General features: G+C 31.0%; 1 protein-coding gene across 1 annotated transcript; it reads left to right on the forward strand.

The window, feature by feature from the left end:
- Positions 1 to 1,407: 1,407 nt before the first annotated feature.
- Positions 1,408 to 12,395, forward strand: LOC133204796 (phospholipid scramblase 2-like). Its single transcript, XM_061340545.1, has 8 exons — positions 1,408 to 1,585; positions 1,828 to 1,905; positions 3,523 to 3,599; positions 3,949 to 4,079; positions 5,203 to 5,323; positions 8,858 to 8,969; positions 10,233 to 10,291; positions 12,251 to 12,395. Exons 1-8 carry the CDS (start codon positions 1,408 to 1,410, stop codon positions 12,302 to 12,304), a joined length of 810 nt encoding a protein of 269 aa, XP_061196529.1. The 3' UTR covers positions 12,305 to 12,395.
- Positions 12,396 to 16,713: the final 4,318 nt, after the last annotated feature.

Below are 16,713 nucleotides of genomic sequence, written 5' to 3' on the forward strand. Positions count from 1 at the left end.
ATCAAAGTTCCAAAGTTTTTACTTTGATGCTATAGTTAACTATAGTATACTACTAGATGAAATCCCGCGCAAGCGCGGGGAATTGAATTTATACTACATGTACTACCGACAGAAAATATATTGTAGTTTCTACTGACAGCCTACAGGGTTATAGCATCAAGAAATAATTTGTTCAAAACCCCGCATGTGCGTCCCCCCCCCCCTTTTGTAAAAACTTGAAAAAATGACAATTACATTAATTGATGTTTATTGTGAAACCTGTTATACTATGTTATGGATATATTGTTTGCTCTTATTTCATTTCCGTCAAGGATAAATTAAAAGCAGCGAATATGCACATTTTACTTATAAATTGATATTTTTTTTGGGGGGGGGGGGTGGTGGTGGTAAAAATTCACAGGTACTTGTGTTTTGGTTTATAAATATGTATGTACAAGTACATGTACCTTATTGATATGTAAAAAATGTACTTTACCTTTTTTACATATCAAGAAGGTTCATACATATACATAAACCAAGACGCAAGTATCTGCGTAAGAAATAGCTTTTAACGCCCTATGAATAGGCCGAATATTTGATAATATACATATTTTACCGATACATCTGTTAGGAAAACCTACTACATATATGTAACAGTCTTTCGATATATAAATATATTCACAACTTATAGTGTTATTAATGATTTACCATTATTTCAGTGACCATTCACACATAAGTTTTTCTTAGGTTCCTACAGCTATAATTGTCTCGTTTTTCTTTTTGACATCGGGCTCGATGCTATATGATGTTCTAGAAGCTTCCGTCAATATTAAGATCGGTGAATGACAAAAATAATTTGCACATTTTCCTTTTCAATCGGTTATCACAACTTATTTCTTTTATGTCATTTAAATCAAGTTTTGATCGAATAATTCAGTGATGACGTTTTATGAAATAAATAAACGATTGATTGTTGTCAGTTTCATTGAAAGTTGCTAGAAACTTAGATCCGCCAACCGGAAACGGCACCGTACTCACGTTTTTGCTATTTCATGGCTGTATATAGAAAATAAAAGTAGACTTTTAATTTAATGCACGATACTGATTCTGCGAGTAAAATCTAAATATAGTTTACGGACATCATATTGTATCTAGTGTTTTCTTAGAGGAGTAAGTAAAAACTGTGGTGCATCCGTTTCGGAGTTTATTTGCAAAATCTATTAATTTATAAGTATAGATAATTAACTATAGTTTACTATAGTATTTTTTGTTAAGGATGAATTAGCTATACGTTTTAATTCCTCCAACTTGAAATAAAATATTTGCACTTCCTGTAAATTAATTTTAATTTGAATGAGACTTTGAATATACATAATAAAAGTTTTCAATTGTAATTATTTCTTTTTCTTTGCATAATTAATATTTTTAATGGAGGGCATTTCTAAAAATGTGTTAGTCCTGAATTTTCAAATAGATTCGAAAAATGTCAAGGATCAACAGGTGTGGGCACCTCGCCCTGAGCCCATTCCGGGCTGTCCTCCTGGACTAGAATACTTAACAACGGTGGATCAGCTACTTGTTAAACAGCAGACAGAGCTTTTAGAGGGTTTGTACATATAAAATGAATTGTTTTAAAAGCTTGGTTTTTATTAAACATCTACTTATTATTCTGCACCTTATAATCTGTTCAAAATAATAAAAATCTTTTATGATTAATATTGCAAAATTATAATATTCCTGAATTAAAATGAAATCCAATGTCTTTTACATTTCTTATTATTATTTTGCCTTGTGTGATTAAGAAAAGATGGCTTGTATTTTATCAATACTACATATTTTGTTCTGTAGTTCTCGTAGGATGGGAAACTGCAAATAAGTACAAGATCAAAACCAAAAGTGGACAACAAATCTATTTTGCAGCTGAAGGTATTTGTTGTCTTATCACTTGGAGGAGTCTTTATATTATGACAAGCTTTCCTTTAAAAAAATAAATGGGGAGGGGGTAAGTGACGTCTTGTCCATCATTATACACAAAGGTGGGTTTGGACCATTGGTTTATTTAGCCATATCTTCTAATTAATGTATCAATAGATAATAAGTACACAGTGCTTCAATGTTTGGGTGGAGGGGAGGTTAATTCAGCATGGTGAGACTCCAGTGTGCCCTGGCAATATCATCACTATTACTGTGCATATATGTTCGTCTGTTAATCAGAACAGAACTTTAAGCATTGTTTTAATTGCTCACCTTATTTAAATGTTGAAATCGAAGAAGTCTATGGCACTACAAGTTGAATATAATGCAGTGTGCAACCGTTTTTTAGTTGAGATAAGCTTTTTAAATTTTAGTTCTGAAATGACTGAATTATAGGAAGATGCAGTTTTGCCAAAATAGATATGTTTCCCCCTTTTTACAGGTTATAATACGAAACTGGCATGAAATGCTTTTAAGAATGCCTAACTATGAATTCGAGCATGCGCATTCTAGTTTTAGAAAAGGATTAACTAAGTTAAAAGTACTTATTTGAATTATCTAAAGTAAAAGTATAGTCATTGATTCTAACATTATTGATCTCCTTTGATTGATATTTAACTGTCATAAAATTGAAGTAAAGAACTTCAATTTCGTAAGGAAGTTACAAGTAAACAGGGGATGAATGTATGTGGTGATTAAGGAAAATAGAATTGATCACTCCTCGAAGAATGTGTTTTACTGGCATATCTTGCTTTTATTTTCAATTTTAACATTATGAATAGATCCTTTTTTTCATATTTGTCTTATTTGATTTTTTTTTTAAATTTGATATTTGATTGCTTAAAGTCGAAAACAAAACCCCTGTCATTTCTAGCCCAATCGAGCGCTACCGACTGTAAATACTGAGTCTTTTTAACGGGTAATGCGCATGCTCGAACTCACGGTAGAGCATTCCTGGAAAACGCTTTCCTGATTCTATGGTGATTAAATACATGTATATGATTCTATTGCCGACGGAAAGTAAACGCGAGTTTCCTGATTTTAGACCAACAACCAATAATTCAGAAAACCACTTCTTTGTGTAATTATCATGGCTACAGCGATAGCCTAGCTATATTTTTCAAAGGTGAGCTTCTGAAGAGCAAAATATATAATTGTTATAATCTACATTTGAGTCCCAAAAATAAAATAAATAGAAATTAATCTATAATATTGTTTAATGGGATGTCAATTCTCCAAGAAGATAGATAAAGTAGCATATTGACGTCCAATCAGATGTGTAATCAAGAATGGCATGATATCAAATTGATATTGATTAATACAATACAGAGTTATCAATAAATAATCTAGAATATTTATATGCTTTTACTCTATTCTAAAAAATGCAAAATGAAAGAGTGAAGACGTTCATTTGACGATCATCTATAATGAATAATGCTGCAGTTTTTCCAAAATCATTTATGAAGCAGGACTATTCATGTACAATTTCTTAAAATTAAGGTTTGATAAGGGTTATTTTTCAAATGAAAGAAGAAATTAAATTATAATTGATAAAATTCCATTTGGCAGAGTCAAATGCCTGCGCTCGCCAGATTTGTGGCCCAAAAAGAGGTTTTACAATGCACATCACAGACAACATGGGGGAGGTGAGGAAATTGTGATAATTACAAATTTAGGTAAATCATTTTTATACCAAAGTCTTCAAGAACGGGTCTTAATCAGGTTGGATCCACGACAAATCACTAGGAAACTGCATTACTGTATTACACTGTCTATCTTTTTTTTAGGAGAGTGTTTGGGCATAGTAGCCATATTGAATCTTACAAAGAACTTTACACATTTAACAGCATTTGAATTTTTTTATTCATTTGTATTTGAGGTTAGAATTTTTTGGATCCATGCTATCAATAAATCAATAGGTTTCTGTCAAGTAAGTATCTGTATCCATTGTATATATGTTTTAAATAAGGCAATATTTACCCCTATGTTCAACAGGAGGTGATCCGAGTAACAAGGCCGTTTAAGTGTTTTGCTGGATGCGCATGGTGTGCTTGTATTAACGCTTTTGCTCATGGGGTTACAGTTGAAGCACCACCGGGACAGGTGGTAGGATATGTCAAACAACAGTAAGTTCTTTTCTTATAAAGATATTTTGATGAAGGGATATATCGTAACTGTAAATCGGCATTATAAAAAGATAGACAGTGAGGATATACAGGTATTGTAACCGTAAAAAGGTAAATAGGAGGTTTATATTGTAACTGTAAAAAGATAAATAGTAAGGACTACATTGTAACTGTAAATCAGCATTGTAAAAAGATAAATAGTGAGGATTATATTGTAATGTAAATCAGCATTGTAAAAAGATAAATAGTGGGGATTATATTGTAACTGTAAATCAGCATTGTAAAAAGGTAAATAGAGGGGATTATATTGAAATGTAAATCAACATTGTAAAAAGATAAATAGTGAGGATTATATTGTAATGTAAATCAGCATTGTAAAATGATAAATAGTGAGGATTATATTGTAACTGTAAATCAGTATTGTAAAAATATAAATAGTGAGGATTATAAAGTGAGATTATTAGTGAGGATTATATTGTAATGTAAATCAGCATTTTAAAAAGGTAAATAGTGAGCATTATATTGTAAATGTAAATTAGCATTGTAATGAAAAATGAGGGTGAGGAGATTATATGGTAGCTGTATATATGCATATGGTTACTTTAAAAAATAGATGGATTTGACCATTTTCTGTGGTTTTCTCTGTATTACATGTAGTTGTTCAGTAAGTCAATAATTATGAATTTGTTAGAGGTAATGCATTTATTCTGTATAATTAAGATCCTATCTTACTCACAAATTATAATGTTAGGAAAGTGCATCATATTATTTTAATGAACATTGTTTGTTTATTTCTCTGAATACAGACCATTATTTGATACATGAAAAAATATGAGTGATCTATTAATTAAAGAGTTCAAATCAATCAGCTATTTATTTAAAAAATAGCTGGGTTTTAATAAAAGACAAGATATACATCTTCTGTAAGTTTATTTAGATAAAATATGATGCAGAAACATATTTAATCCTTAAAGGCTAATTTAAAATGAATTCAACACAACCATAACTTATTAAAAAGTTTTTGTTAATGATATTTTAAGAATCTGTAAAAGCCAGCGTTGATCAATTATAAATAATTATAAAAAGAGATTGATTATTTGTACACTATCCTCTTTTTTTTCAGACTGAGTTGGTTTCCACCAAGATATTCAATACTGGATGCCAATCGCCAGGAGGTCTTTTGCATCAGAGGTCCTCTCTGCATGATTACAGGGCCATGTTGTCCATTCGACCTTGAATTTGAGGTGAGTATCAACTAGAATATAAAGTTCAGTTCATAAATATTTAAACATTTCTATACCTAGGGATCGATGTTTAAAGGAAATGTTCTTCTTAAAATACAACATTTTGAGTGGGACCAGTTTTAACCAATTTGGTTAAAAGGATCTATGGGTGATAGGAATTGTGATTTGTTCAAATGATAGAGCAATCCCCCTTATTTTCAATGGAAGAAAACATTAATTAAGAATTAAATTATGAAAAATTGAAAATAGGTTGGGTTATTTAAAAACCTGAACTGCAAATATTCTAATGTTGTCTACGGAATAAAATGTACCTTTAGATGGCTTATTTATATTGGTGTAACCAAGGGTCCACTGAATAAAAGAATATCGGGGCATATATTTTTAAATTAACAACGGGGGTCAACAGATTCTATACAAGCACTTAATTTACCCGATCATTCTATTTTGTCAGTGAAAGTTAGAATTCTAGAAAAGGATTAACCATCATACAAATTGTCCATCATTGAGTACACCTTTCCATAGACAACGAATAGAATACTGGATTATAAAAATAAGCATGATGTCGATCGTGTTGGAAATCTTTCATGTCAACAGTTAGCAATGTGAATGTGATGGGACTTTTTAACAATACAGAGAGACGTGAGCGTAGTCATGGAGATCAATCTTACAATAAACCTATTATACACGTTGTCTCCTTTGATTCACTACAACCTTATGTAAATAAACAGTTATGTCATCATATTCCCACCAAACTTTATTCTGTCCCTTTGAAAGTTTTAAATAGTCAATTTGAAAAAGTCATATAAAGTCCATATTTGGATTCTTCGACACCAGAATACAGGTTCGGATCTGTGATTAAAGATATTGCAAATCATGTGCTTTTTAAACCGCCACGTTTTACGGAAGAAAATATTGCTCAAACAACCCGTTTGTTCCTTAAACATCAATATGCCAACAAAGGAATTGACGCAGTTAATATAAGTAATATTCCTAATCACAATAGGGTCCAGTCTTGTATTCCACCATATTTCAGGTTGAAGTCCACGCCTTGTATTTCTTACAAATATACATCGACTTATGGTTTCAAACTTTTTAATTAAAAAAAACCTCTACAGTGCCTACATTTTGTAGATATCAAAAATCTGAAACATAATCCTCCACTGTGTTCATGTTCTTCTTCATCCTACACTGTACACAAGCATGAAAAATACCTTGACACTTTGTTTTTGTGGATTAAGAGTATCAGATGGATGTTGAAATCTCCCATTAAGCGATTGAGGGGCAATATGAAAACAATATACCCTTCTCTTTTCATTAATTCAGAAGGGAAAAAAAGAATAAGATAGATTACACGATCAGTATGTACTGGTCCCAGGCAACGGGTAACAACATTGTCTTTGTTTGTAAGACTCATTATTTTAATTGCATTTTCGAGGAACTGGGATTTAATTCTGCAAGTGCATGGTAATCCAACTTATACCCTTAGCTCCTTTTCTAAAGAGGAAATTCTTCAAAATCATATATCAGTTTTAAAAAATTTTAATATTAGCAGCAATCGAAATGAATTTGAATTACCATGTCTATACTTGATTCCTAAACTTCATAAAAATACATGGCGCGCGGGTTCCAGTTAATGTTCTACCAAACGTCTTTCTTTACTCCTCACTAAAATATGAACAGCGGTGAAGGAGAAACTTCAGGAGTACTGTACAACTATATATTCGAGAAGTGGTGTAAATCAGATGTGGATACTTAAAAACTCCAAGGAACTTTTAGATTATATGAAATCACAAAATTTTACCATATCAGTGACATCAAAACGTACTACTTTTCAACACTTTATACAACCATTCCCCACGATAAATTAAAGTCCAGGGTTTTTGACTTTATAGAAAGTTGCTTTTTTATAGAATGGAATTCGTAAATTTACCTACCTACATTTGCAAAATAATTTTGTTAAAAAACATTCTGATTCTTCACACAAGTACTCTGAAGTAGATATTAAAAAGATGCTTGGGTTTCTGATTAACAATATATATGTAGGTTTTGGAGACCAGGTCTTCCAACAATCTGTTGGAATTTCCAAGAGTACCAATTGTTCCCCTGTGTTAGCAGACCTATTTTTGTATCCTTATGAAGCAGAATTTATTCAAAATTTTGAACATAAGAAAAAGAAATCTCTTGCTGTGGCCTTCAACATTTAGATATATCAACGACGTATTATCAGTAAAAAATAGTTTCTTCCATTCATATGTCGACTCGATATATCCCAATGACCTTGAAATAAAAGATACCACAGAGTCGGACATTTCTGTTTCTTATTTGGATATTTTACTAGAAAAAGACGTTGATGGTAACCTAACAACAAAACTTTATGATAAAGGTAATGACTTCAATTTTCTATCGTCATCTTCCCTTACTTATGTGGCAATATACCCTTATCGCCTGCATAAAGGTTTATATCTACCAGATGATTCGATACGCAAGAGCATTCTAAAACGAACCATTATTGACAAACAAATTAAAGTAATGAAACAAGAATATCAACAGTCTCGTTTAAAGTCATCATTTTGCAAGTATGGTCGATGCCATGACCTTGTCAGCAAATACAATCTATCATTAAGTCGAGTGCTGACTGACATTTTTCATACTTCATTGTAATTGATAGGCCATTTTTTAAACACTGAATTGTCTACCGATTTTTCCGTTTGCCTGATCATGACAATGAGCACAAGGCGGTTGTAACCGGTTGACAGGGGATGCTTACTTGCAAGTACTCTGAGGTTGATATTAAAAAGAGGATGCTTACTCCTCCATGGTAACTGATCATACTACCGATGTTTTTAGAGGTCCGTGTTTGCTCTGCTCCCGATTTGTATTGTTTCAATTGACTTTTGAGCTTGATTACTGTTCATTATTCTCTAATTTTCATCTTCTCAAGAACAAAATAAGATTCAAATCTGTCGAGGGGAAGGGATGGGGGTGGGGCTGAAATGTGATTTAGTTTTTAATTGAAATGTGTAAACAAAAAAGTTAAAATGTTATCAAGAGGTACAATTAATGACCTTAGACAAAAATGGGGTCAATCTTTACGCAGACAATTATGCATTTAATCTTCTCAAGAAATACAGAAATGCAAATTGTCAATTTGTTCGCAAGTATTCTCATGTAGTCCATATTCATGTTTGTTCAAACCATGGCCCCTTTGATAGGAATTTGATAAAGAATTCAATGTCTTTTGGTGAATTATAATTATGGTCTTAAAAAATAAAATATATTCACTATCATTGAATGAACTATTACAAATTTATGCTATTAACAGTTTGTATTTCTAAAAAAAATAAAAAGGAGGTAGTAAAAAAAATGTTAAAGACATTTTGGATTCAATTAAATAAAAGTCTCAAAAAAGGTAAATAACTGTTTTGTGTACATGTGCATTTACATGTGAAGTGATAGTAAGCTTCGAGACAAATATATTACATGTATTATTCCAAGGAAGAGAATTTGTCACTACTTGACGTAAATTTTTTCCAGGTGTTTGCCAAGGACGGGAATACAAGTGAGGGGAAGATCAGCAAGAAGTGGGGTGGAATGCTAGACTATGTCCTCGACATTGGCTCTGATGCTGACAGTTTTGGAGTTTCGTGTAAGTATATAAATAGTTGGGTGGTATTTTGACTGACATGTTTTTACCAATTGTTAGGTCATTGTGAGGGGATGCTTACTCCTCCAAGGCACTTGATCTCATTTCTTGTGGTTTCCAGGGTCCGTGTTTTTGCTCTATTTACGATCTGTATTGTTAAATGAAACTGCCCATCATTTCACCTTTTGTATCATTACTTTTTTAAGTTTGTTACAAAATAAGACCTTTTTTTCATGACTTAAAGCTGCTGAACCTTTTCAGTATCTTTGATTCCATCATTAATCTGTCCAACATTGTTATGCATCTCCACTTCTGAACTTTTCATCAGGTTTTATGTTCATGATAACTCATTAGGGAATGAAAATTGACACTAATGTTTTGTTTTTTTTATCACAATTTATATTTTTAATCAAATTGTGAGGACCCTGCATTTCTGTTTTATATTTTATTATAAAAACATGATTGTCATATTGTGTCAAAATTTAGCTTGTTATTTCATCAGGAGTAAGACAAAATTTGTTATCAGTGTTAATTCTGTAACTACATGTATATCACGTGGGTGAGGTGTTTGATGGTAGGTTCCTTAGTTTTTTAATGAAGAAGTAACAATGTAAGGTAATTCTTCAAATTTTCGTATAAAATACATAGTAGAAAAGGATGATAACTCCAATGAGTCCATTGGACTAACTTTCTTTCCTGCTGCAGAAAACGTTCATCTGTCACCTTCAGATGTATTATCAAATCTGCCTGCAATAGCTTTTTAATGAAAACTTTTGCCTGGGTGATGTCAGCATTCTTATGATGTAAACTCCATTTTTTATTTTGGTTGATTATACCTTTAAAAGAATTATGATTGTATTTTTTGGTTTTGTTTGTTTTTTACATTACCCCCAAGTAAATACAAGGAAATTTTGTGCAGGTAACTGAGATCATAAATTTAAAATGACAGTGTTTAACATTGTTCAGCGTTTAAGTTTCATTTTTTAATTTATACTTTTCTTATTTATTAAATGATCAAAATTATAATTCTTAAACTCCACCTTTAGATAGATATTCCTCATCTACATGTAGGCCCTTGATATTATACAAATGTAGCTGTTCCTTAAATGTGTAAAAAAAAAAAAAAAAAAAAAAAAAAAAAAAAAAAAAAGAAAGAAAGAAAGAAAGAAAAAGAAAACTGAACAGGGTATGGATACCTTATGTACTTACATATTCTGTTTAAAGGGTATTGTGAAAAAAAATTGAGAATGTTCTTTATTTTTATAGTTCCTATGGATCTAGATGTCAAGATCAAGGCGGTGATGATTGGAGCTGTGTTCCTCATTGTAAGTTAATACATTTGTACCTCTCCATTCCTTGCTTTAAAAATTCCACTCAGAAATACATGTATACTGGCTACAGAAAGAACCTCAATATATATATATTTTTTTTTTTATTTCAAAAATAATGTTCAGAAATATCTATGCTCATTGAAAAATTATTTACATTAAACCTAAGTTTTATATCTATCACATATTTATTTTGAATATGACCCTAACTGCACTACACTGTTTACATGTAAGGTGAATTCATCATGTATCGGACCACAAATCAGACCATCGAGTAAATAAGCAATATTAGATTTTTTCATGAATGTATATTTCGAAAACAAATTCTTGTAATCCATCACTGGATTTACAGTTTTTGTTGAAACTTATCAAGAGCAATCCCCATGGAAGTTATTTAATAAAATAACTTTGAATTAAAGAAATTAGATTTAAAAAATTTTTAGTCCAAAGCAGTTATTTTTACTTTTAATCACTTTTTGGAAAATGCTTTTATTAATATTTTGCCTTTTTTGATACATTTTAATGTGATGCATGTAGTTTAACCAGCTTAGGAGACGCATTACAAGAAAAATTAACACACTAGAATGCAGCATACGTTCCCTGAATACTATCTACTACACTTCACGGATGCTAAGTATCTAAATAAACCAACAGTTTGAACCCACGAGCAGACACTAAACACCAGAGTTGCTACGCTGCTAATAAAAATACATTTTGTAACGTGAAGCAGTCACGTATCTAAGGACTATTCATGCTTCCTGAAGCTTAATCTGCATGAAATGAAGGGAGACTCTAACTCATCATTATAAATTGTTTAACAGCAAACAATAACATTATGATTTATAGCTTTAGAAGCAGATCTCTAATAATGGCCATTTTTATCACGGATAGGACACACTTTCACCACTAGCATAGGCACTTGTACATTGCAGCATCTTTGTGTCATTATATGTTACTCTGCAAATGGAGTTTGCATCTTATTTATACTACTGTATTGAAAAGATTTTTATTGTTATAGTTTGTAATTATAGCTTTTATAAATTAAGCAAAACCTCTATAAGTCTTCAAAATGTACAGAAATCAACATGAAATAATATTAAATTAATTTAAGCTTATACAGAATTTCCAGTTCAAAGTATGATCTATCCAATCCATGATAGAAATGGCAACATGTTCTAATTTTTCCTTATCCTTCAATGATATAGGCACGTATTCTCCAAAAATGTTGAATAAATTTTGAATAACTGCTTCGACTTTTCTCTTTTAACTCTTCAAAATATTTACTATTGTTTTTAAGTATACAGCTTTAATTATCTTTAAAGCAGAAGGATATCTGATCCATGGTGAATCTAAGCTAGGTACTGTAGACGCTTTTATATGTTTATTGGTGTATTGTATTGGTTTATCAAGATGAATAAGAGTGTGGATCGACTACCACCAGGGTTTTACTGATCTCTGTAATTTTAAGAGGCGAGGTACAGACTCATGTTTCTTGACTAATTTTTAATGATGTCAAGTCAGATATGGGGGTATATTGTCCTTCTTTCCCATTTTACTACAATTTTACACACTGTTTTATTAAGTATAACACACTTATAAAGGATTCAATTTGATTATTGCTTTACGTCGTGTCGGTAACATTTCAGCCATATTTCGGCGGTAAGATCAAGTTTATGTGACCGGTTTTGAAAGTTATTGGTTTGCCTGGCAGCCCCCGGTGAGCCTACTTTTTTTCGAAAACTTGGAGATAAGGGAATGCCTTTAGAGCTGTAGAGAGAGAGTTAGAGAATTCATATTGGATATCGTAAGGTTATTCCTACCTGTCAAAGTCAAACGGGACTTTGTTTCTGATTGGGTCATCAAACTTCACATTTTGTTTCTGTTTGGGTCACCAAACTTCACTAACTCATCACTTTTTATTTATTTATTTATTTATTTATTTATTTATTTTTGCAGGACTTCATGTACTTCGAAACGAGTGCAATTGATAATAGTCTCCTCTCCGGATAAACACTACACAAATTTATTGGTTCAAAACGAGAAGAGTGGAATGAAAGCAAGGAACACAATATACCAAAAACATGCTGGCAAATCAGTTAACTTATACATGAAAAACGTTTACTAGATATGCAAATACTGCGTAAAAGGAAATTTTAAAGAGATTTAACGATTTTCTCTTCAATTAAATCCTTAAATATTTTTAGTGAGAAATTATTTTAGCAATTTTTTGATGAGAGAGAAAGCTGTATTCCTTTTCTTCAGAGATTGTAAGTGAGTTGGTAAAATATGAACTAGGTAGTGAAGAAAAAAAATCACCTTATCTTATAATACTACAGACTTGGTATTAAACCAGAAAATGATTTGTTATGTTTAAAAAAAAACATTTACTTCGAATTAATATGACATGTATTTCATTTATCCATTGTAAATTTTCTCTGAAATGATATTGGTTTGAGTAAATAAGTGAATAATAGCACATGTTTACAGCCCCATGACAAAATTATGGGGCTGTATTTAAAAAAAAAATGAATATGCTTCAATTATATGCATGTTTAGAAAGCCTTTGAAAAAAAATATATAACTTGCATGATCCTCAATGCCACCAAAGACTTCAGAGAAATATATTGTCACCTGCGTTTTATGTAATGGCTTTAGTTTCTTCTTTTTTGAAGTTGTCACATTTTAAATCCCTAAATTAAATATCAAAGCTCAGACCATAATTCTTTTCTGCTTAATATGTTTTAGTTTAGATTTTTTGAAAAATCCATTCTTTTGCATTAAATAACATAATTATTCATCGGTCTCTGCTGTTGCTATTCACTGTTAGCTATTATTAAACTAGAGAAAAATGCGAAAGTATATGCCTACATTTTATTTATGAACTGAGTTCAATTGTACCATAAACATCAGATTGAGAAAAATAGCAAAATCACATGTTACTTTTAAGAAATAACCCCTTTTCAATGTACCTGATAAAAAAAAACTTTAGGCAGAAAAGTTTTTGTGGAAGTTAATATCTATACTGATCTAACTTCGAATCATGATTTTGTGAAGTTTATTATACCACTGTATTACGTAACAAAGTTTTCATGTACATTGATCTTTTTTTTTTTTTTACACGTAATGTTCTTTTTAATCAGTTAAATATTTATCTTAACTATGTTTGATAATAAAATTTCAGAATAAAAATGGCAAAGAATCTTCGATTTGTGATGGCATTAACAATATTGGCATTAACGTCCATGTTCAATCAAAATAAAATCCAGTCGATCTGTACATATTTATTTACAGAATCTGTAATGCGAATAACAAGAAAATACATGCACATTAAACATTAGTGAAGCATAAACATGTGTATACATTGTAGTTGTTAATGCCGTACATTTCTGTTTGCATTACAATGGCTTTAATTTATGTTTAAAATTTATCTCAGATGATTTTGTTTCAAATATTGATACGTTCATTTTCGGAAATCGACATTATAATTAAATTGTGGAAAATTTCAGCGTTTCAATACATCAGTATACAGGTACATATGTATAATTAAGTTTTAAATCATTTTTTTTTAATTGTGAGAAATAATCTTCCACTTTTAAAAATATTTTCTTTACACAAATAAAAAAAATCGGTGCAATTTTTATGATATATCTAGTTTCAATAATATTTTATCGGTCATGGTAGCCTAGTAGCAGGGCGTTCGCTTCATGATTGGAAGGCCTGAGGGTTCGATTCTCGTACGTCAAACCGAAAACGTAAACATAGGTACTGACTCTTCCTTCGCCATGCGCCCGGATTTAGAAATGAAATTTCCGGATGTTCGGATGAGACCTTAAAAACCGAAGTCCCGTGTCACGATAGGCGTTGGCACGATAAATACCTTCACTGCTCAATGGCCCTAAGTGCCGAGTATAGGTCTAAATTGGAAACCTTTCAGTTGTATATTGTGACATTTCTCGAATGGGACGTTAATCAATGTACAATCAATAAATCAATCCAAAATATTTAATATCTAAAAATATGTTCGTATCCCATCTCCATACATAAGTCACCTTCAGTGATTTCGACACTATCTCGTTGCCTGTTACGGAAATGGCATTTTGCAACAGCATCTTGATTTGATGTCAATTAATTGTTTGTCGTGTCCAAACTAAAATATCACGTTCATTTCCCAATTTAAAAAAAAAAAAAAAAACTAATTTAACAAAATTAGAAATACTCAGTATTATCTAAGAAATTTTAAAAAGCTAATTTTCACCATGTCGACAGATTTTTAAAAAAAAATTATTTCAAAATAAATTGCATTTTCATAATGAATTTCAAAATTTATATTTAATCCTTTCTATCAACTTCGTGCAAAATCTATCAAGTTAGCACTTTTTAAAATTTTGATAATTTTCTTTATTTCCATTGGAAAAAAATTAATAAATAGACAATAAGAACTGAAAATTATGACACCGCTCGTTAAACAAATGAATATTGTTATCATTCAAATTTCCCATAAAAAGGGTTTTTCTCGAGAAGGATGAGTTCAACACCCCAGAAGGTGAAGCAATCGTATAATTATTTCTTTGTGAACTGGTGCACAACGGGATTTTTAAAAAGCCACAAAATGTTTGTCGTTTGAACATTTTCTTTCATGTTTTTGAACCCACTTTTCGTGTTTTGCCTCGAAGATGACGTTATTGGCGGCTGTTACCGTGTTAACTATCTTTCATCTGATTGAATCAAATCACAGTCCTCCATACAAGGGAAATTTTAATCTGTTTTTGAGATCGGACAACAAGGTCTACATACTCAATATCAATGGAAAAAGAGTCCATTTGAAGAAACCCATCCTCAAGTAAGCAACAATTCTTTTAATTTCTCGATCGAGAATTTCACTCTTCTGGTTAAAAGGAAGGATGTAGATTTAAATCATGTAAATTAGATAATCGTGTTTCTTGTCCCACGCCAAACATACTGCTAATTTTTTAAAGGTCATTAGAATACATTGGGCACCTATCAAAAGCATCTGTGTTTCACAAGCCCATTTTGGTTTCCCCAAGTTACTTTAAGTGAATAATAAATGCAGGGAAGGAACGCTTTGCTAAACCTACACTCTTAACATATAACATTCTTTTACTGTGTTATCGCTTTGGTTGTCGTATTGCAAATTAAAGGAAGTTTTAAAACATTCTTGTGGAGTATATTATAAATATATATTAAAATTATTTTTTATCCATCTAATTCTTCTTATTATATTTTTTAATGGAGGGTCCAAATGCATTTGTCTTAGAATTCACATGCATGTTACTGTTCATTTTTTTTTTTTTAAAATTCTATTTAATGCCCTATACTTTTTTGTACGATACAAAGGTGTATGTCAAAAAGTGATGTCAAATGGGCCCATCGATCCCAAACACCTAGAATTGGCCTGACAGACATACAATTTAATGTTAACACGTATAATCTGCCTTTCTTGCTGTCTAGCCTGCATGTGAATTAGACAAAAGAGGAACAGTTAAGTGACCATGTCATTCAATTCAATACTTCGTTGTCCTTGAGTTGTACAAGTCAGCGAAATGTCAAAAAATATATTCACAAAATATCTTTATCATTTTGATCTCACGATTTATAAAGCCTCATGTTCCCTAGGATATTATTGTGTCTGATCTTGTCTTAATATTCAATGAAAGATCGTTCTTAATTTTATTAACAATCCAACTGTCATATGTTTTTGTAACCTTCTTTCAACCAGTGTATAAAAATTCTCAATTTCCTTCACATGTTAAGGAGGGATTAAAGTAAGTAATATTGCTTTGGTTGTCCAATTGTGAATTAATTGAAATTTCCAAAATATGCTTGTCCTGTCGTGTATGTTATAAAATGAACAAAACTTAAATGCATGTAATTAAGTAACCTTATGTATAGGTCTCCAACAAAAATGTTTATTTAATAGTCTTAGCACCTTGAATAATCAAGAAAATTCTCACATTGTTCCCCTAATTATAAATAATTATTTATTATGATTAAGTTATTTGTAGTTAATTTCCAAACAAAACTTATAAATGCTTACCTGAATATGTTGTCCAATGTGTGAAATTCTAAGTTTATTAGCTCTTAATAAATTTACTATATATAAATAAATATTCGAATTTAAATAATGCTGCTGCAATATATTCATTGATTTGCTTTGATAATACTGCTGTCAAAATAAGCAATTAAAATTCTGGTAGCTCTGTTTGGAAAGTCGTTTGTAACGACTAAAAAAAACATGCAGCTCGAGGTTACATGATCTCAAGAAGCAGGAACAAAATTGTGTTTCTACGTTATTCATCACAATGATTATCTATAGTATCCACAATTTATAATTTTACTCTAAATTAATAAAGTTAAAAAACAGATATTCAACTTATAGATTAATTATTGTAAACAGAAAA

This window comes from Saccostrea echinata, unplaced genomic scaffold, assembly GCF_033153115.1.
Source record: "Saccostrea echinata isolate AGI-Se365-2 ecotype Australia unplaced genomic scaffold, CSIRO_AGI_Sech_v1 ptg000054l, whole genome shotgun sequence".
Taxonomy (NCBI): Eukaryota; Metazoa; Mollusca; class Bivalvia; order Ostreida; family Ostreidae; genus Saccostrea; species Saccostrea echinata.

Bases quoted from the DNA above. Each gene is read 5' to 3' on its own strand.
- LOC133204796 (XM_061340545.1), top strand. From the start codon at position 1,408: ATGGAGGGCATTTCTAAAAATGTGTTAGTCCTGAATTTTCAAATAGAT. The intron at 5,324-8,857 runs GTGAGTATCAAC...AATTTTTTCCAG, and splicing joins CATTCGACCTTGAATTTGAG to GTGTTTGCCAAGGACGGGAA. The intron at 8,970-10,232 runs GTAAGTATATAA...TTATTTTTATAG, and splicing joins TGACAGTTTTGGAGTTTCGT to TTCCTATGGATCTAGATGTC.